This window comes from Falco peregrinus, chromosome 4 (genome assembly GCF_023634155.1).
Source record: "Falco peregrinus isolate bFalPer1 chromosome 4, bFalPer1.pri, whole genome shotgun sequence".
NCBI lineage: Eukaryota > Metazoa > Chordata > Aves > Falconiformes > Falconidae > Falco > Falco peregrinus.
This window is the reverse complement of record NC_073724.1, coordinates 93,753,625-93,774,446: the sequence shown is the minus strand read 5'-3', so window position 1 is coordinate 93,774,446 and position 20,822 is coordinate 93,753,625. Positions and strand designations below refer to the sequence as shown.

The 20,822-nt window shown below is 43.0% G+C and overlaps 1 protein-coding gene across 1 annotated transcript in view; it reads right to left on the bottom strand.

Annotated features, from left to right (window-relative positions):
• Window positions 1–3,134: 3,134 nt before the first annotated feature.
• LHFPL6 (LHFPL tetraspan subfamily member 6) overlaps window positions 3,135–20,822 on the bottom strand; it is a 144,849-nt gene continuing 127,161 nt past the window's right edge. Inside the window, exons 3-4 of the mRNA XM_055803067.1 lie at window positions 17,651–17,749; window positions 3,135–4,248 (exon numbers count right to left, since the gene is read on the bottom strand). Coding sequence (XP_055659042.1) covers window positions 4,130–4,248; window positions 17,651–17,749 — 218 coding nt within the window. The 3' untranslated portion in view covers window positions 3,135–4,129. The remainder of the gene's footprint in view (window positions 4,249–17,650; window positions 17,750–20,822) is intronic.

Here is a 20,822-nt window from a genome sequence, read left to right as displayed (position 1 = left end):
TTGTCATTTGCAGGGATTTTAGCAAGGCTTTTGACACAGGCTCCCAGAGATATTTTTTTTTGTGCTCGGGATGGGATGTTGTTGTCTGGATGGGTAGGCAATCAGATGAGTAAAAGCCTGGTTGGATCACAAGGATCAGAGGGTCATGGCTCCTGGTCAGACCCTACCTGGATGCCTGTAGTGAGTGGTGTATCACAGGTCTATCCTGGAACCTGTCCTGTTCAACAGCTTTGTCAGTGACCTGGAAGAGCTGGAGGAGTGTGCTCTCATCAAGTCTGCAGTTGACACAAGTTGAGGGGACCAGTCAATATACTGAGGGGTAGGGCTGCCATTCAGAAGGACTGAGACAGGCTGGAGGAATGGGACAACAGGAACCGTATGAAGTACAAGGACAAATGCCAAGTCCTGCACCTGTGAAGGAAGAAACCCCTGCAGCAATGTAGGCCAGGGGCTGCCTAGCTGGGGAACAGCTCTGTGGAGTGGACCTGGGGACCTGAGGACTGGAGTGCTTGTCCTGTGCAGGGAGGCCAAGAGTCTGGGTTATTCAGTCTGGTGAAAAGATGGCTTGGGGAGGGGGAATGATAACCCAATAGCAGCCACCCAGTACCTATGGGGAGGCGACTGAAGGTGGAGATGAGCTGTTCTCAGTGCTTCTTAGTGGGAGGGTGAGCAACAGCGGTCATAAGTTGAAAGAAGAGATCAATTATAAGGAAAACTGGTTCCCCATGAGGACAGTCAGACAGTGGGACTGGCTGGCCAGAGACATTGTGTATCTCCACCTTTGGAGGTTTCCAAGAACAGAGGAGAAAAAACCCTGAGCAACCTGTTGTGGCCTCATGACTGACCCTGCCTTGGGCAGGAGGCTGAACTACAGTGCTCCAGAGGTCACTTCCCATGTGAATTATGCTGTGCTCCTACGGTAACTTCTGACACAAAACAATTTATTTCTATACAGCTCCTGTATTACTTAGGAGTGACAGATGAAACTTGCTGCTCCCAGAGTATTGGTTGGAAGTGGACTGTGACCTCTGATATCTGTGTTGACAGTGAGCTCCAGAATGCAGGGCTGTCTGGAACTTAGGAAGTGTCTAATCACCCAACGAGTGAGATTTGGGAATATATTTCCCAATATAGTTGTTGGGGGGAAAATGCTTCAATAGTTTTAAAATACAGCTTGATAAATCTATGAACAGGATTATGGGATAAAGATTGCCAGCAATGGCAAGGACAGAATTCAGTGACACAGGAGCCTGTGCAAGCTTATGTCTTTTGTTTTGACAAAGGCAAGGCCAAGCTCCTCATCTTCAAGAATAAATAAATGGAAAATTAAACATGGTAAATATTGTAAATATTTCATTGACACTTCATACTCTGAAATTGAAAGCAATCTTTTGCCCAGTTCGAAGTTATTAGTTTGTAGCTGTGAAGCTTGATAACCACGATAATAAATGGTATTTATATTCTAGTGAAAAATGGATATCAGAACCAAAATGCACAAATATGGACAAACCTAATTAAGCTGTGATCAGTTTATTCATATCACAGCAGCTGAAGGCTATATGATAAACAGCTACAAAGCAGGTGCAGCATATATCATTGCCTTATTAAAATTGGCATTTTATTCAAGCCCAAATTAAAAAAAGGAGATTGTATAGAAAATCAGAGAAAGTCAGTCTATTGTATTGCATTGTAACAAAAACCTAATTTTCTTCATGAAGTAATTGCATAGTTCCAGATCACGATAAATCAAGCCTGAACCTGAGCAGAGGAAGATCTAAAAGAAGTCAAAATGTTCTCCGTGATGCATGGTCCAGAATATAAACAGCAGAGGGTCAAATTTAGAATAATAACACTTATATTTTTATAGCCAAGTCATCACTGAAACTTTATATAGCAAACCGCAGTTTCAGTGGAAGGAAAGGCATGCTTCTACAGTAGCACACTGTACAAAACCAGCATTTCTCTAGTGAGATACCTGCCAAAGGTCTTTCTGGAGCCAGGAGAACCACAGCCAAAGTTGTGTTTATATCTCCTTGGGTTTTAATAAAGCAACAATACACAACCCTAACAGGCATATCTGTACTTACTGTGAACAGTATGTATATGGAACACCACTGACCTCCCACAGCAGGTCTGGGTATGGTCCTGAGCACTCACAAGAAGGGACAAGCAGGAGGGAGGAGCTTCATGTCCTGCTGCTGCTGGTGCCACTGGGAGAGCATGCCGGGAGGCAAGCCCCCGCAGCATGGTTGGCGTGCTTCTCAGGCAGAAGCAGCAGTCACATGTGATAGGGCTTTTATGGGCTAATTTAGGAGCGGTAAGGTACAATTTTGTTTTCACTGTACAGCACCATAGAGCAAATAAATAGTGCTTAAGCTATAATGAAACTCGATAGAATTCAGTTCAGTAATATCAGGATTGATCACTCTAAGCTGACATTGCTATTTCCACCTACCTCCAAAAAGCTGCCCAGCATAATGTACAAAGCAACTGCATGATCTCAGAGTTGCAACAGCTGCGAGTGTTACTAACCAGCATGAACCGCAACTAGAACATAGACAGTAATGTAGAAATACACCACAGAAATATCATATTGGGAAAACAAGAGCAGAGAAACAAATTTTAAAGGGAGTAACATATGTTAAGGGCATGATTGAAAACCCCTTACAAGTTCCCATGTTTTAAGTTCACATTGTTTTTCTTAAAGAAAATAAGATTGGTTTTGAGCTTTGTATGTACACTGCCAGTGTTTTGCACAGGGAATACTGCCTGGTAGGTATTTGGTCAGTGTCAATGATATTAAGAAAAGAAAGTAAGGGCTTGTTTCAGTTGCCTAAACAGGGATTTGCAGTACTGTGTGAAATGCTGATCCTGCAGCGGCCAGGGCAAAATGGGGAAGGTCTCACTGAAGTCCTGCAGGGACACCCGACTGCATCAGGTAAAAATGTGGGATATGCAAGAATGCCTCCAGTGGCAATAGATGTTTAGCCTCCAGCAATGTAACTGAACCCTAAATGTATGTATTTTACAGGGAAAGAGGATACAGCATGGTTATAAAAGTCATGATTATTTCTGAGGATTTTTCCAATGGGGATCTGGGAAGGAACTTTCTCATCTATTGACATGACCATGCATTGCAAGTATTGATTAAGGAAAAATTTATTTACAGAGATTTTTCAAATACAAACATAAAATAGCACATATTATATATATTTTTTTTACAAAAATGAATATTGAAATAATAAACATGGTACAGCACAATACGACATCAATGAGCTAAACATAACAGAAACAGAAATCTATGTCTGGAAGAAGTTTCCTGTTAGTTGTACATAACCAACAGAGCTCTACAGTACCGTGAGTGGAATTTCCAATGGACAGAAAAACGTCCATTTACTGCACTTCATAAAAGTACTATAGGGAAAGGCTACATATGCCATGTAATTATGTTGCATCTTCGTAATAATGCTGAAAACACAGAGGCTTAATAAAAGTTATATAGGGCTGAATAAGCAGTGGCTAAATGTCTGAGGAAGAAAAATGTGTAGAGAATATACAAAATACTGATAAAGTGGCTTATTGGTCCTTTTATTAAGTTTAATGTATAGATTAAAAAGTGTTGCAACACTGAATTTTAAACCACCAGAGAGAAGTAAAAAAAAAAACCAAAACCAAAAACCAAAGGGAAAAAAAAAAAAAGGAAAAGCAGAAAGAATCGCACCAAAAAAAGTTTCCTCTTTACTCATTTTGTGCCATGGTCAACATCTGTGCATGCGTGTGTGCTTTCGGGAGCGCCGCGCTGAGGGGCTGCCGCGCGCTGCCCCAGCCTCTGGGCACCGCCGGCCCCTCACCAACCTCTCCATTAACTGGCACACGCAGAATTTCACCATTTGCCAAAGAGTAGTTTTCCTTGCTTAAAGTTTTGTGGAGCAGGCTCAGGTGAGAAAACCTGTCCCTTTGGGTGGCTTTGCACTGCTGTTCACCTCCCTGCCCACCTTTGGTCCACCAGCCATCCCACCTCACGCCCACTCCAGAGAGAAAGCACTTAAAAATTTGTCGTTCATCGTCCTTATCCAGAAGACGTCGGGGAGCCCGTGGTGTGTGGCAGCGCCCGTGTCCCGGGCCCGGCTCAGTAGGGGTACTGCTTCTGCTTCTTGCCCGAGAAGCAGGCCAGCCAGGTGCACACCAGCATGGCGGCCGCCGCGCCCCCGCCTGTGCAGTAGTAGGCCCAGCCGATGTGGCAGGTCCCTGCAAGGGAAATAGAGCGACAAGGCACAGTGTTAGCTGGGGGAGGAAGCACTGCCACCATCCTTTCTGCCCATCCAGGAAAAAGCACCTTGCGAGGTTTCTGCCCACTTGCACGTCCACCTCAGACAGGGAACACGGGGTGTAATTCAAGCAATGAGAAGAGCCAGGCTTTTAAATGGCTCCCCTCTAAAGTGCTGGATTGCAGCAGACAGCCCTCTGAGCTCATTTGCTTGGCCAGTTGCTGTTTTCCACGCAGAGGGGACGCCACGTGAGGGCCGAAGCTGAGGCTGCCAGCTCCCTGAGCACGCCAAGGTGGGACGGGCGTCCCTCAATCCACCTGGCCAGGGACTGCCTGCCGCACCGCTCCCCACAGCACCTACAGCTGGAAGAGGATTTTTTCCCACCCTCCTCTTTCTTCTCCTCCCCCAGGCAGCATTTGAGGATCTTTTGATTATTTTTGACTGACATTTTGAGAATTTGCAGGTAACTCACTCCCTACAGAAAGAGCGGAGTGGGTCCAGCTCCAAGTTCACAGGGACAGGGCTCAAAACCCAGCAAGCTTCTGGGCGACACTAACCCAGGATGTGACTGTGGGGAACCTGTTCACATTGCCCTTCTACAGGCATTGATCCTGACCATCCACAAAGCAGCATGGTGTCTGGGGACCTCTTGCCTGGGGGCTGCTGTGGGGATGGAGTCCAGAAATACAGAAATTTCCCTCTCCCCACCCAAGGTCACAGCTCATTGCTGAAAACTTCACTGATCTTTTGTCCAATGTGTTTAACAGTGCCACAATATGGACTTGAATACATTTAATGGCCTCAGTATCTTTATACAGCCAAACTCATCACTAGCAAATGGTGCTGGGGAATGCCATGGTGGACCATGAAGTGGTTGCTCCCCTTCCAGGCACCACTGTGCCTACGGTAGAGGAGGTCAGGAATACAGCAGCTGCAGCAAGGAGGAAGCCTCCTCACAGAGATCTCCAAAAGGAGATGGCTGCTGTTACTCCTCAGGATTGCAGCCTTTCTGAAGAGTAATTTTCACTTGGGCTGCATCATCTTGTTCATTTTGATCTTGAGTGCTTGGAGCTCATTACAATTGAGGTTCTCCCTGTGTTGCCATCTTGGGTGATACCACCCTGCTTTGAGCAGTGAGTGCTCTCGGTAAGGCACAAGCAGCAATACAACACTTCCTTCCCACTCTCTGGAAAAAGCAGGAGAAACCATTCTTCCCTCCAGAGAACAGAAGGTAAAGACAGAGCTGAAACAGGTGGCATGTCCATACTCTGTCCCAATGGCATCATTGAAGGCCAGGCTTTGGGTTCAGGCAATTATCAACTCAGCTAATCCTGGTTTAAGCACAAGACACAAAAGATGTCTGTACATCTCAACGTGTCCAAAACATTAGCATGCCTCAAGGCAAACAGCACATGCATCAATTGTCCACAGGATATTGTGAGGCCAGCTTTGTGAGGAGACATTAGTGGGAGGCAACACTCCTGCTCCTGGCTACTCTGAAGATCACAGGCTGACACCACAGCAGGAAGCATAGTACTTTTTTCTTTTTTCCTTCATAACCCGCAAAATTTTTTATGTGACCAGAGAACTTGAGGAGCTGTTCCCTTGGCTTGAGCTCATTAGCTTCTCTCCTTAATGTGCTGGAGCAGAAAGAGAGATTCACTTGGTTTTGTAATTTGGTTATGCTCTGTAGATCAACACCATTCTTGGCTTCCTTACAGAAGACCACACAAAGAGTCTGACTTCCTAAAGAGAACACCATCAGAAACCATGGAGACCTGCCAAGTGCCTGGCAACATCATTGATGCCAATCCTTGCCCAATTGCACAGCAGTCCCTGCAGAGACCTGTCTCTGGACCTCCTATTGCTTTGTCTGCGTATACACACTACCTATAGTTTCTGCTGGGAATTTAAAAATCAGATTAAGCATTCACCAGATGTCTAAATCTATTGGATTGTTCTGGAAATGATCATATTTATACCAGGGTGGTGTGTGCTAAAGTATTTCTTATGATAAGATGGACTTCATCTGATAGGTCTTTTTAAATTGCTAAATATTCCTAAAACTACTAGACAATTGTAGTTGCAGCTTGAAAAAGTAAATCTTTCTCATTGTGATGCTTCCAGGTAGAGAAAATAAATGTCAAAATGTTACTTTAAAAAGAGTTTAAAGATTCACCTGGGAGCACTGCCCAAAGCTGTGACCTAAGTGGGATAGAATGAAGTAAATTTGAACTTTTGCATGGTGTGATTTCAAATTTTGTCCTTTGGCAGTGGGAGAGGGGGAGAGTATACGTGATGCATATTAAGAAGAAAGAACTATTAAATCAGTGTCAGAGATGTGCTCAACAGATACAACATCCATATTCAGTCTCGACTGAAGAGAATAACATTTATTTCTCCATGCCATGCTCCATTTACCCTAAGGACCACTGCCCTACTTAATGCTCTGAGGCATGGCAGGCTGCCTCTTCATCTAAAAAATGCAATGCAGTTCACAAGTGTGAGTTGGGTCAAGATGAACAAATGAAAGAAAGGGGGAGTGCAGGAGAACGGATGAAAGAGCTGGGAGCCTGACCTTAGAGCAATAATAACACAGCAATAAACCCGGCCATTATTTCCAGCCTGTGTCAGGAGCAATGGGAGGCCTCAGATAAAATAGCTTGATCTGTACTCAGATGATGCTGAGCAGAACAGCGTTTCAAGCTATTGTGCTGAAGAAGAGCCTGCAGTGGGGAAGGTGTCTGAGAGTATAGGACTTAGCTATACTATCCATTATAAGCACAGGTAAGTCCTAGGTCCATATCTAAGTATAGCTATAAGAGCAGAGGTAACCCATCTCAAAGGTACCTTCTGCAATGGATGATTGCCTACACTGCATAGCCATGTGTCAAAATGAAACAATGCTACCCTATTTATAATCCTGTATTGCACAAGGAGAAAAAATGCTTTGGAGTTGAGGTTTCTGCTCTAGTGTTCTCATTTTACTACATCTATGACCTATTTTAATCCACTGCATCCTAAAGAAAGATTGTTGGCTGTCAATAATGAAGTAATGTAGTTCCAGTTTAAATTGTAAAATGACTTCTGCTTCACTTTAAAATTTTAAATTTTATTTATTTATTTTAAATGGAACAGGAAGCTTTACAAAAAGCAGGGTTGATGAATAATTAAATGTAACATCAAATGAAAAGAAATACACCTGTAGAAATGTTATGCCTTAGAGAAGATAGATTTTGCTTTCTAGCTTTAATTTTTTATATTATAACAATGGATACCATAGAAGGACCCTTCTTCATGTTGAAATGCTATTGCACTGACATCAGTGGGACTAGTCATATATTCAGAGGTAAGCAAATGGTTAAGAGCTTTGCAGAACTGGGGCTTAAATTCAACCATTGAGTGGAGCAGTTTGCCTTCATGGAGCCCATCATATTAAAGATTAGAAATGCTGCATTGCAGTTTCCCATTTTTTAACGTCAAAACTCTAAAATGAAGAGCAAGACCACCTAATTAATTGATAGAATTTAAACAATTATTGAAACATCAATTTTCACACACACACACAGACGCAAAAGCTGCTGTTTTCCTTAAGGATGCATAGGAATACATATATACAGGTAGAAATGTGCCAGTCCATTGAGGGTGTGGAGATGTGTGCAAGAACGTGTACATATTCTTGCTCATAAGATGGGCCGGATCTGGTTTCATGCCAAAGTAAATTCTCCAGCAGCTGACACTCTTCTAGCTGATAGAGATGATATGTATCACAGCAGCTTCCTTTTCTATACAAAAGTGGTGTTGCTTTTAACAAATCAGTCTTTATCTGACAGGTCAGTATGGAGGGAGAAGCTGTGGGTTCAGCATTTTGTTGGTTCTGGATCCTTTTTTTTTTTTTTTTTTTTTTTTGTAAAGTATAAATAATCGGCTTTCTTGGTTGCTCAGTGAAGCGAGACCATCCAAGTTGGCTCAGGTAAATTTGTAGCCAGCCATTAAGAACTCTGTTTTCACATTTGTTTTACTGGGATTGGCAGCAAGAGAGTGTCAGGATGAACACGGAAATCATAGAATAACAGACTTTGCAGCTATAGGGATGTACGGCCATTTTCCAATCAAATACAAGAAGGAAAGATGGAAATACTACACTCCTCTCTTTTGTAAAAGGAGTGAAAGAAATTGCGGTCGCCGAGGATGAAGGGCAAACACAAGCTGAGTGAGGAGACTATCAAAAGAAGATTCAGCAGAGGAAAGTTCCATAGAACATAAGACAATATTTGCTAAATTGAAAGAAATCAAAGAATGTGGAAAGGTAGTTCTGAAGTGATCGATGGGCTTATTAAAAAATAGTCCCATGCCTTTTCTTGATTTCTAATGTGATCTTCAAGGCCATGATATGTGTCCCCTAGGTTTCCCTCTCCTCTTCAATATAACAGGCAAATAAAGATTAAGACAAATTTGGGAGTGCGTGAAAACTGGCAACAGAAAATCTGTGAATATTTGATCTACTGTGGAGCTGTGCCAGAATCCAGTTGCCAAAACAGAATTTTACCAGGATCTCTACTCATGATGTCTTATAAATAATTATCACATATAGTTATCAAGGTCCTGGAAATAGCATATGATTTTCATCTAAAATAACCAATAATTGACACTTCTGAAAAAATTTCCAGAATATGGAAGTGTCTTGGATGCAAACCTGTTAATTGCCAGACTTAGTATCTTAAATATTTGTACCTTCTTTGCTGTTAATGTTAAGATTATCCTGGGCTTGCAGCCTGGAGTATTTGGAAAACTCTAACCATTTAACCTTAAACACAGTCTACATTCCAAGATGAAGGAAAAAAGGTTTCAGAACTAGCCGGGCTGAAGAATACAAATTACATACTTTCAAAAATAAAACCTACAGTTCTTACTTGCAAAAAGTTGTGCAGGAAGTCTAATTAGCAGCTTCATATGAGAGTCCAGTACTACAGAGAACGTGAATTCATGTAATCAATCAGGGTGTTGGCAAAGTAGAACAAAGTAAGGAGTGTGATGTTAAGGGATGTACAGGAATTTGGAGAAATGAAAGCCACAAATCAATGTAAAAGATAATAAACTAATTAATAAGAAGGCATAATCATTTTGAAACAAAGCCAAGATAAATGAAATAGCTGATGGGTTTTTGTTTGTTGACACAGTTACAATGAAAAACCGTCATGTGAAATCAGCTACAAAAGCAGGAAAGGAAGTTACAATTTGGAATGCATCCAGAAAGGATTAAAGTAGTTATGCGAAACAAAGAAAGAACACTATACAAGGTGTTCTTGCAGCCAAACAAAGAGCTTGATGTAAAATAATGCATTTAGTAAGCTGGTTTCTTTGCCTGTTGTGTGGATTTCTCTTTGTTAAAAACATATGATTTCTCGTGCATGCACAGATCAAGCTATTTTGGTTACTTATAATTGGTCAAAGAAATGGCATGGATTTTTGGTCTGTAATTCAATGCATAAAATCTCATAAAGTCCAGAAGTGTAAAAAACTGGAAAAAGAAGTGCCAGCTTGAATTTCTTCACTTCTGCTGTATGCAGACACTCACTCATATGACCAAATCTTCCTTTCTTTGGAGGATCACACAATTTTGTTTAATAAAACCTTGAATTTGCTGTAGGTGTGCATTTATCATGGAACAATGAAGGAGAAGAAACACCTTGGGTCAATTACAATGCTCAAATTCTCAAGCGCATATAGCTTATGTCCTGCTAATGAGGAGCAATCCCTGCCTCCTGGAAGAAGTCAGCAGAAAGCTCATCTATTGCAGGAAGTGAAAATAATTTCACCTCTCTTTGGACATTCACAGTACAGAGATTCACACTGGACTAGTCAACCAGACTCCCTCTGGAAAAAACAAGGAGAAAAAGTCACTTATAAAAGTGTGTTGCATTTCATCTTAAGGTAGACATCTAAAGTACAACAGGTGAAACCTGCTCTAGTAGCACCTATTTTTCTCCCTTTAGCTATGAAGGGATTCCAATCAACCAGTTTAGCAGCTTTTTTTTAAGTAAGAAAGAGCACCAGGTACTTGCCCCTAGGTGGTCTGAGTCCCTTTCTGGATGGTCCTGCTTACTTCTATTGACTGCAGAGGGTCCTTGTGTGACCACATTCTAACTTTGGCAACAAAGGTAAGTCCCTTATGTTAGAAAGAATATATGTAGACCTTGATATAGTCACCAAAGGCTTACAAATATTTAAGAATGGAAGTTATCCAGGTAGCACTAAAGAGGAAATGTTTCTTGATGAAACACTTCCTTTACTAGCACATAGGCTGACTCATTCATTTATTTAAGAACTCAGCAGCTGTCGCTCAGGTACACTTGTAAAGACTGTCTCAGCCCCAGTCAAAAAACCTGAACTGGTAGGATCTCTGAGCTGTTTGCAGAGGATCTGCGAACAAGAAAACTCGCTTTTTCAGATAGATTGCTCGTAGAAAAATACAGCTTTGGAGCCTTTGCCTTTAATAGGTTTCTAATAAATTGTCCTACCCTCTAAATCCTTTTCTTGATCGTTTTGGCACTGTATGTCAACACTCAGCCAGATGCTGAAATGATGCCACCTAAGGCAAATCAACTCATTGACAAAGCTTTTTTTTTTATATTCACTGCTTTCTGTGGGGGTTTTATGTTGTTTTAGCAACTGCACTGTTTGCTTTTAAAGTGCTTTAAAGATTGTTTACTCTAATATTTCTACAGCAAAAGTAATTATCAGGTCAACACTTCTCTTTAAGATGTTTCAAGCCCTCTAAAAGTAGCAAGGGGGTGGCTTAATAATAATGATCTTTGGAAACAAATGTCCCTCAGAAGAGAAGCTTTTGAGAGCTTTTGAGGGCAATCCAGCTGCTTGTTTCATTCAGGATGGGAGCCAGTCTTTTAAGTTGATCTCCAGACAGCTACTTCAGCCTGGAGTGCCCTTTCACAGCAGTTCACAGATGGATGGACTGGCACAGTGGGCAAGCAAAGGTGCGTGTTTGGAGCCAACCACTTTGATGGCTGCTGCAGCTGAGCCCCCAGACCTAGGATGTCTCTCTTCATGACAGGTAGCGATAAAGTGTGATAGCCAGAGAACATGAAACAACTGGAGAGGACCTAGATCTTCCAGAAGAAATAGGGCAGGGGACTGTTCCCAGCCTCATAAGGATGGCATGAACTCAAACAAGCATAATGATGCATTTTGGGCAGGCTGCGGCAGCAGCTGCTGGGTGGGTAAGCAGGGCATGGTGTGCCAATGGCCACACCTGAACTGTGCGAGCCCTTGCTGCCAGACCTGTGATTTTCACTGCCTTTAGTAGCAAAGAAAAGCATGATGAAACTCAAAGATGGGGTCTGAAGGTAGTTCCACACAGCAAACACATAGCCATGTTTGTAGGATGCTTCTTAGCACAAGTGATCAACCAGCAGAATGAAAAAGAAGGTCCTAGGTAAGAAATGTATGACATAAAAAAGTAATTTCTTACAAAAAGGGGTAGGACATAAAAAATTCTGGAGCACTGATCATGTAGGCTGTGTCCTGACTGCCCAAACACACCACATTTCCTCAAAGGAAGACAAACATTTATTCCAAGTATTTCAACTTAAAAATCAGAGTTTATCTTAAATTAGTGCCTTCATTCTTTCAGTTAATAAGGTAAGTACATAATACTGTTTCATACATCTGGTGGTAGGGAAGTGTCAGCTGGAGGCCAGAAGAATTTTCCTAGGGTACCTACAACGGCATGAGCCATCTACATTTAGATAAATGAATCTTACTCTAGATATCCATTTTGCTGTTCAGGATCTTACGTATGGGTCTTGTACTGCTGTTTCACCAGTGCCCAGCTGAGGTTCAATTTTGTGAGTTAAACGGATCATGCCCTGTCTTTTCTGGGACCTTCTGTGGGATTTAGCTGCCTCTGCACCCAGCACAACAGAAATAAGCATTCAGCAACTGAGCAGTCTCCACATGCACATCTAGGGAAATCAACAGTCTAAAATGAAGATTTTAGACACTCAAGACCAATATTAATGTATTCATTATTATTATTATATTATACATGTATACACTCACATTTCCCTTTAAAAAAGGCATGTACGTTCAAAAGATTTCTTCACACAGTTTTTTCGCAGCATCTATCACAGAATCATAGAATGTGGAAGTTTTTGCAAATGTCTGGTGCAGTCTTTACTTTAATGCATGCTCTCACCTTAACACAAGGTCCCTCACTTTAATGAACTCCTGCTAAACCCCTCATTTTTCAGCTGTTATTCTTGTGTGGTACATTTAGAAATGAAAACAAAATGGTATTAGTGCCTCTAGCTCAGCAAAACTGAACGTGTGCTATATGATATGCTATAAAGATGCTTGCATTTGGGAAATTGCCTGCTTTTTGCAGACCATGGAATTGTGTAGATCTGACTCACTTTCACACGCTTCAGTCAGCTGCTCTGTACTGCTGTGCCATGTCAGTGCTGTACTGAATGGGCCCACAGGCAACTTCAGGGTGTAAATAATGCAGCATAACAATAGCAGCTTGTGCAGCGACAAGAGATTAAGATGACTTTGATCCATCCTCAGACACTTGGTGAAAGTGAAAGGCAGTCCCTTGGAGCACTGCCAGTTTATACTTCCAGTCTCAGGCATTAGCCTGTGGCCAGATTAGACTAAGAACTTTGACTCGGTCACTGAGCAAACAACTGTGCTGGTTTAAAACATAAACATCTCTTTTCTCTTGTTCCCATTTATTTATATTGCTCTATTTCTAGGAGTTACCACCCTAAAAACAGCAGCAAAAGATTGCTCCAGTTCATAGTCTTGTGTTTTGATGGGAACTCTGCTCAGTTTGTGATCTGAGATGGGATGCTGCAATATGGAGCAGGACCACCAAGACCTCCATACAGGTCTTTCTGGCTGCTAGGGAGCTGGGAAACACAAGGAGAGGAACGTGACAGGGACCTCTCATGGCCTTAGCATCCCAACAAGATTTGCCGCAGGTAATTTGTCAAAGCCCTAATCTAGCACTGTGCTTTTTTTCATGATGGCAAAACCAGATTGCTAGAGAAGAGCAGAGAGCAGGCACCTCTACAGGTGCACTAGTCTCTGTCTATTTGTGGAAGTTACTTCCCATCCTCATTAGCAAAAGAGCTCAGCTATTGAATGTAACTTAATCAACAAATGGGGTTGTCTTTGGCAGGTTACCTTCAGTCAAACAATGACTTCTCTTTGTAGAGATGGAGTTATACAACCACTTTCATTTGATTACAAAAATAAGCCCAATTAAATATATAAATGTTTAAGTAAACCATTTGGACATTGTTCACTTATTAAAAACCAAATAACTACCCAATTTTCAAAAGAGCAGCAAACTGCTGGGCATTTCACAACGTTGGCTCAGTTTTTTTTGAAAAGAATACCCAAATCCACTTATAAATAAATGAAAGGCATCGTTATTTTTCCTGCAGCCTTTTTAAATATTGCTTTGGAATGTGCACAGAAATGTGTGTGTTTGGTGGGGGCGGATAGAGGAGGTCCCCGCTTCACAATATGGGCTATCTCAGCATTATTTGCAGTGCCTATTAGTCTAATGCCTTTTCAGAAAGCCTGAAGACATGGAGAAGCACTTCTTATCTAGCACACCCACTAAGGATTAGGGTTTTTTATGGGTTCTTAGCATTGCATCTTATTTATTCTATCTAGTTACAGAATCATAGAATCATCTGGGTTGGTAAAGACCTTTAAGATCAAGTCCAACCATAACCCAGGACTGCCAAATCCATCACTAAACCACGTCCCTAAGCACCGCACCTACACATTTTCTAAACACCTCCAGGGATGGTGATTTCACTACCTCCCTGGGCAGCTTGTTCCAATGCTTGACCACCCTTTCAGTGAAGACATTTTTCCTAACACCAAACCTAAACTTCCCCTGGCACAACTTGAGGCTGTTTCCTCTTCTGTTGCTTGTTATCTTGGAGAAGGGACCTACCCCCAGCTTGCTACAGCCTCCTTTCAGACAGTTGTACGGAGCGGTAAGGTGCCCCCTTGAATGAGCATGTTATGGCAGGTGCGGGTTTGTCTTGTTTAGGTAAAACAAAAATTTTCATTTAATTGTTAAGTCTGGAATATTTCTGGTTAACATTACGTTTCACAGTGCACAATTCAGCTGCTTCTCAAGAGAGTTCTTGCAGTCCCTCCTCTGTACCTGCCTCTTCTCGTCATCCTCCTGTAGTGTAAATATCCGCTCCTATCTTATCTTTTTTACCTCCAACCTCAACCATTTTTTCCACCTCACCTTTTGAAAGTCCAGAACAAATCTCAGTGCTGAACCTCCACCTTTACTGGCTCTGTGGTCAAACCTTTTGTGCTTTGACACTCCTTTCCTAACCGCATGCATGTCCCCTGTTGCCCAAGCTGCGGCAGTTGCTCTGCCATCCTTGAAGAGGAGGCTGAATGCTGTCTGCTGATCAGCATCCCTTTGAACACTCTGTTCCTTGAGAGTAACCACATGCTGAATTACGTTCTCAGTGTCATCCTTGCTAGTACCCACAGCAGGAGGAGGTGCAGGACCAGCACTCCCATCACCACCATTTCTCCCATCAGCAAACCAGTGCAGGGCTCAAGGCAGCTCAGCTTTTCTGATGGCAGATTTTGAATGCAGCGAGTATATACGTGGCTGTGGAGACAACTAATTTCACAGACTCAGGAATGGAAGGCATATCGTTGTGGCTTAATCAAATTAAATATTCAAATGAAAGCAATAATTACTTAAATTTGTCTTGAGACTTAGTGAGATTAAGTCTTTGAAACATCATTTTTGGCCTGTAGGCTATAATGAGTAAGACAGTCTCTAATGATTCAGAAAAGACTAGAGGGTTTGGGTTATCACCAACCAAGAAGTATTTATGAAAGATGATGAGCAGCGTGGTTATTAAACGGCCCTTGGACCGTACCTCTTCTTTACAGATGACTTCGCTAACACAGCATCAGTCAGGCACTGACATTAAGTAAAAAGACATCCTAGCCAAGCATTTAAATTCAGTGCTAAAGTATGTGGAAGAGAGATGTTCAGTGGCAGAGCTGCCTGGTGGAAACCACTACAGCAAATTTCAGCTCTCATAATTGGTTAATTAATGTGTTAACATACGATTGCAGCAGATTGGTGACAGCAGCAGTCCTGTCAAGTCTAGGCATGCATAACACATGCCCTGCATGCTCTGGGCCCAGAAAATACAGTAAGAGTACACACCTTCACAGCTAATGTAATATATCTCATGGTCCTTATGTGTACCTGGAAGGAAAGCTGTCAGCTGAAATTTTTCACCTGGGTTTCTTCACTGACTTTAGTGGCAGAGTGATTCAATATATGCAAATATCTGATTCATGAGTCAATGCTGAGATGGTGAAGGTGGTTTTGGAGACTCTGCTCTCTGATTGTGGGCATGACTGCGTTTAAGGTCATAGGCTGTAACTGCCTAAGTGCTGTCTTCAAGGAGCTCAGACTGGCACACCATCTGCCTTTGTGTGAGTTTGCAGAGAAATGACCTGGAAAGGTAACACTTTTCTGCACTCTGGGAAGAGCAAAGACTGAAGCCTGGGAACAAGCAGGCTGTTGGGAGACACAAGCAGGAATCAGAGAGGCAGAGCTGCTCACATGCTTGGGGTGGAAGAGCAGGCATCAGCGTGAACCAGCGAGGGGCTAGCCAGCCTTTCAAGTGGGGGTGCTGCTCGGTGGGCTGGCTAGGAACTGCGTCAGGCTTCTGCACAGGATTGACCATGGGCAGCAATGAACTCAACTGATCCCTGCAACAGTAACTGCAGTGTTTTGCTGACTCTTTCTGCTACACCCTTTGAGACACCTTCCCACAAGCCCAGGAATCTTAGTTCAGCGACATTTTTTTCTGCTAGTTAACTATTTCTGTTCTCATTGCTATCTCTCCTTTGTGCTCGTATCTGTCAATTTTTAGGTGAATAATAAAGTTGCAGGAACTATTTATACTTCACTGAAAAGAAAATTTAGTATCAGTAGCACAGAAGGACATTAGAGTTCAGAATAACAAGGTAAAGCTTCTAGAGCATGTTAAACATCCCTTGGGCAACACTGTTAATGTCTGCTGATAACATCAGTGGCAGTGGTAGAGATGGGTGCTGATACTGGTAATGAGAATTTCTGATCCCATGCCAGATCATATGCACTCCAAAACACCACAGGAATGGTGTAAGGGAGGGTGACCCAGAGCATCTCTCCCAAAGCAATATTTTTTTTACCTTTCAACCTCAATTCATTTGCATATCTTCACAAGACACATCTCTGAGATGGAAGCAAAACTCCTTACTCCTGAAGCCTGACAGAAATACCAGTGTAAAATTAAAAGGTAATGCAGTAGGTTTGTGTTTAACACTAGGAGACCATTTTTGTCCACTGTTCTTTGCACTGACCTTACTGCCAGGCTGCCACAAGCCCTGCACACACAGCTACGGAAAGAATTTCTAACACTCGCCATAATGTTTGGCTCACAGGGTCTGGAAATGGGGAACTGTGTGTGTCCATGTTTGGGAATGGCAGCAGCTTTCAAGTCTTCAGAAGGTCGGAGTGGTCAGTCTCTCCTGCTCCTTCAGGATGATTACAGATCCCCCTCTTCCCCAAGTGATACAGGATCAGAGAATGCTTACAGAGTAGGGTTTCAGCAGCTGCATCAATCCTTGTAGCTAACCAAGGACCTGCATGCACATTCAAATATCAGATCCTGATCACCCACATTGCTTAATCCTTAGGTTGCTGCTGGGCCCTTGTTTTCTAGAGCCCTCTCTAGAGGCGGCTCACCCCATACCGGGTGCGAGCCCAGCTGGGCCGTGTCCTTGGCTCAGTGCAGTTACCAACAGTAGGACCAGTGGCTTGTCTGGCAGAAGGCTGACACAGGGAGCAAGTGTTATTTATCAGCTTCCCAGGGATGCAAGTAACCAAACCCGTACTCTTTAGACTTGGATTAGAAGGCCATAAACATGCCAGACTTCAAAGACAGCTAATTCCACTGACTGTGAATTACCCTGACCTGTGCTGTGACATGACAGTAGACTCAGCCTACCCTGTCAATTGTCCAGGAGTGTTAGCTCCCGTATTGCAAGGCTACTACATCTGATGTCTTAAATATATACGTACATACATGCCTTCATTTTCTTTTATAACATTCTTCTTGAAAATATTTCCAACAAATCTATCTGAAATCCCCTGCCTTAGCACCATACCAGAACAATGCAATTTGAATACCCTACCACGCTGGGTTTCTTCTCTAAGCCTGTGCTCTTGTCCTTGTTTGCTTTTGTGGACAACACATACAAGAGTCTAATGTGGCTGAGATACTCTGATGATGACTCACCCAATTCAAACTGGTTGGAAAGGTTACCACAGGTTTGTCTGACTTCTTCACTGTCCCAGCCAAGAGGATAGAGGGCACAACCAGAGCCGATCAACAGACCTATGGAGAGAAAAGAAAACTGAGGTTTCTACAAGCAATTGCCATTAGCTTAAACACAGGATGCCACCAAGGAATCAAAGTGTCGAATTGTTGTTTGGGAATCTCCAAGGAAAAAAAAAATTCTCCTAAAAACAGTAGAAACTCTTTCAGACTTCTACTGCTGCATTCTGCTACACTGTTTTACAGCTGATCCGTGGGCTGCAGGCAGCCTTGGTGGTTCAGCACCAGAAGCCATCCTCAGCCTCTGAAGCTTCTGTGTGAGAGCTTTTACACTCCCCTTCTACTCTGCAGAACCTGTACATGTACTACTCGGAAAACTCAACGTAGGGTTAAATAGAAGCTCTGCTAGTCACAACATTTACAAGCTGATTGCTTCTGATTAATTAAAAGAACAATCAATCAGGGTCTGTCAAGGTTCTAGCAGGAAAATTAAGCTGACAGTTGTGCTAATCCGTTGTAATTTTCCTTTGTTTTTCACCCTTTCAAAAGCCAGGGAAGCATGGTTTCATGTCACCTGATCAATTCACACCACAGGTACACACTCCACAAATTTTTCTCAAATTATTTCAGCTAAAACAACTGAGTTCTTGAGCCATTTACCTATTATCATGCTTGGCTTAACGTTCACAACATGCTTTGCTTTCTCCAGCCCTCATGCTGCCCTGAACAGATGTGTTTTGGCTAAGCCTTTTCCTTCACAAGATCTTGCTGGGACTCACCCAATGGGCTATGATTATTTTGCAGAAGTGGCATTTTTTATCATATTGCATTCTCAGCTGTCACTGCAGCAGCTGCCAAAAATTGGGTGTAGCTGGCAAAGCTTCTTACACAGACAGCCTAGAAAGAACATTTCAATGTATGGTACAGCATTTAAATGTTACCTCCTTTGTGTCAGATCTTATTTGTAAGATTGGAAATAAATCACTAGGTAGATAATAGGCTGGGTATGCCTGGCACTTTGCAGACTGTAAAGGCAAGCAAGTGCCCAAAAAGTTTGCAGTGTGGGTTTGTAGTTGTCCCTTTTAGCTGTTAGGTAGAGCACAGGGCTGAGACAAGGTCTGAAGCCTTATAACTTTCACTGGCTGACTTTGGACAAGTCCCTTGGCCTCACACCATCTTGCTTTTCTTATCTTGACAGTGAGAATAAGGACAATGTGCTCCCTGCAAAGCAATTCTGCTGGCATACTCCTAGTGCAGAAAAGCCCTGGGTGTGGTGTCAGAGGCACGGTGGACACCACACCAGTCTACCAGGAGTCCCTGAGAGTGATTCTGGCTTAGGGCTTGGAGCTAGCTATGGATTTCTGCTGTCTCCATCCTCAAGATGTCTAAGGTTCTCATATTTTTTATGGTCCTGTAAGATACAGAAATCACTTCAAAATGTTCTTGCCTCCTCAAAGACATGCTTGAACAAGGCACTGAAGTCCAGAAGTGGTATCTCATCCTTCGCTCTTAGCATCTTAGCTGTTAGCAGTGCAGCTCAGAAACTCTTTTGCTGCTTCCCCAAGCACATCTTCCCCTGTTTAGGGTCAGTATTAGCTCCTTAGACCTTCCTCCACAAAGTTCAAATTTGGTTTTGCTGCTCAAGTTTAGTTCTTCCTTTCCTTGTTGAGCAGTCATTGCCTGCTCCTCTCTCCATATCTATACTGGAAAAGAAATCCCTGAGGCAGCCCCCTCTCAGATGGTGGTTCACCCAACAGCTGTAAAGGGAGAAAAGCAATTAAGGATACATGAATGCTAGGTATTTTCAGAACTTTTCCTGACCTGAATATGGTTGCTTCTAATGTCCTTGCTAATAGCTTTCACAGTATCATCTGATTTTTTTCCCCCAGGGCCTCAGAGCCTACAGCAGCTGATAGAAACCATGTAAATGAGTCGCTTCAAATTAAATTCTCAGAAAGGATGTTCCTCAGACAAGAGAACTTCGGCCAAAACTCGGTCTACAGCTTAAGACTGAAAAAACCCGACGGATTCTCACTAAGGATTGTTAAAGCAAGAAGGGTATTTTGCTACAATGCATACAGCTGATGTGCTAAGAATAGGCAGGACCCAACGGGGCAAGGAGGAACATCACCACTGATAATGAGAATGGCTGAGGAAGGGAGGAAGAGCACCTAGATGCCAGAGATAGTTGCACAGACTGGTGGACCATGGCAGCCCTCGCCAGCTTTGCTGTGGTTCTGACCCCTTCCCACACTGCCCATGATGCCGGCGACGTGCCTAGTGCCAGCCCAGGCAGACCACAGCTCAGAAGCTGCTCTGGCCAAAAGTGAACTACCCTGGCTCTGCTGGTTTCAATAAACACGTGTCCTTGAACAGACTCTCTGGGAGACCTCCCAAATACTCAGAGGGCTCTGTTGCAAGGAGCACAGAGATGTATGCAGGGGGAAGAGGGAAGGCAGGCTTGCAGCTGCCTGCATTGGACCAGATGAAACAGCAGCTAGACCTTCTTCACAAATAGGTCCTGGGAAAGCCTCCTGCCCAATTCTTCCAGGAGAACACAACAGCAGCACTGCAGGCAAGTGAAAGGACTATTAGCATAACAATGCTGCCCCTCCAAACCCAGAAAAAGCTCTTAGCACTTGCCAATTACTCTCCTCAGGTGGCAAGAGTGTCTAGCGCCCATGGCATTCACAGAGGACTGTCTGTTCAGCCCTGTTTAGGTTTTGTTGCAGTAACAGGTTGTTGTTCGGGGTTTTTCCCACGAATATTGCTCACAGCACTTTCCACTGCCACCCTCCAAACACAGCTCATCCTATTCCAAAGTGTACCTGTTTGCTCTTTCTGCCTCTGATGCTACACTGCATAGAGTGACTGCAAGCCTTGGCAATTTACTCCCTTCCCTAGCCAGACCTCTACACCCCCACATCACACCCTCTTTCCTACTTCTGTACGTCCATCTCTGTAAGTACAAAGCTCAGTTTCAGTGAAAAATATTCTGGGTTCAATCAAAAATTCATTAGCAATGCGATATACTGTCATGTTAAATTGCTCTAAAGGAGCAGATGCCTCACTCGTATGTGGGTACTTGCCCTTAAAGCCAGTCCACATTGTCTAATGACCAGATCTCAGCATC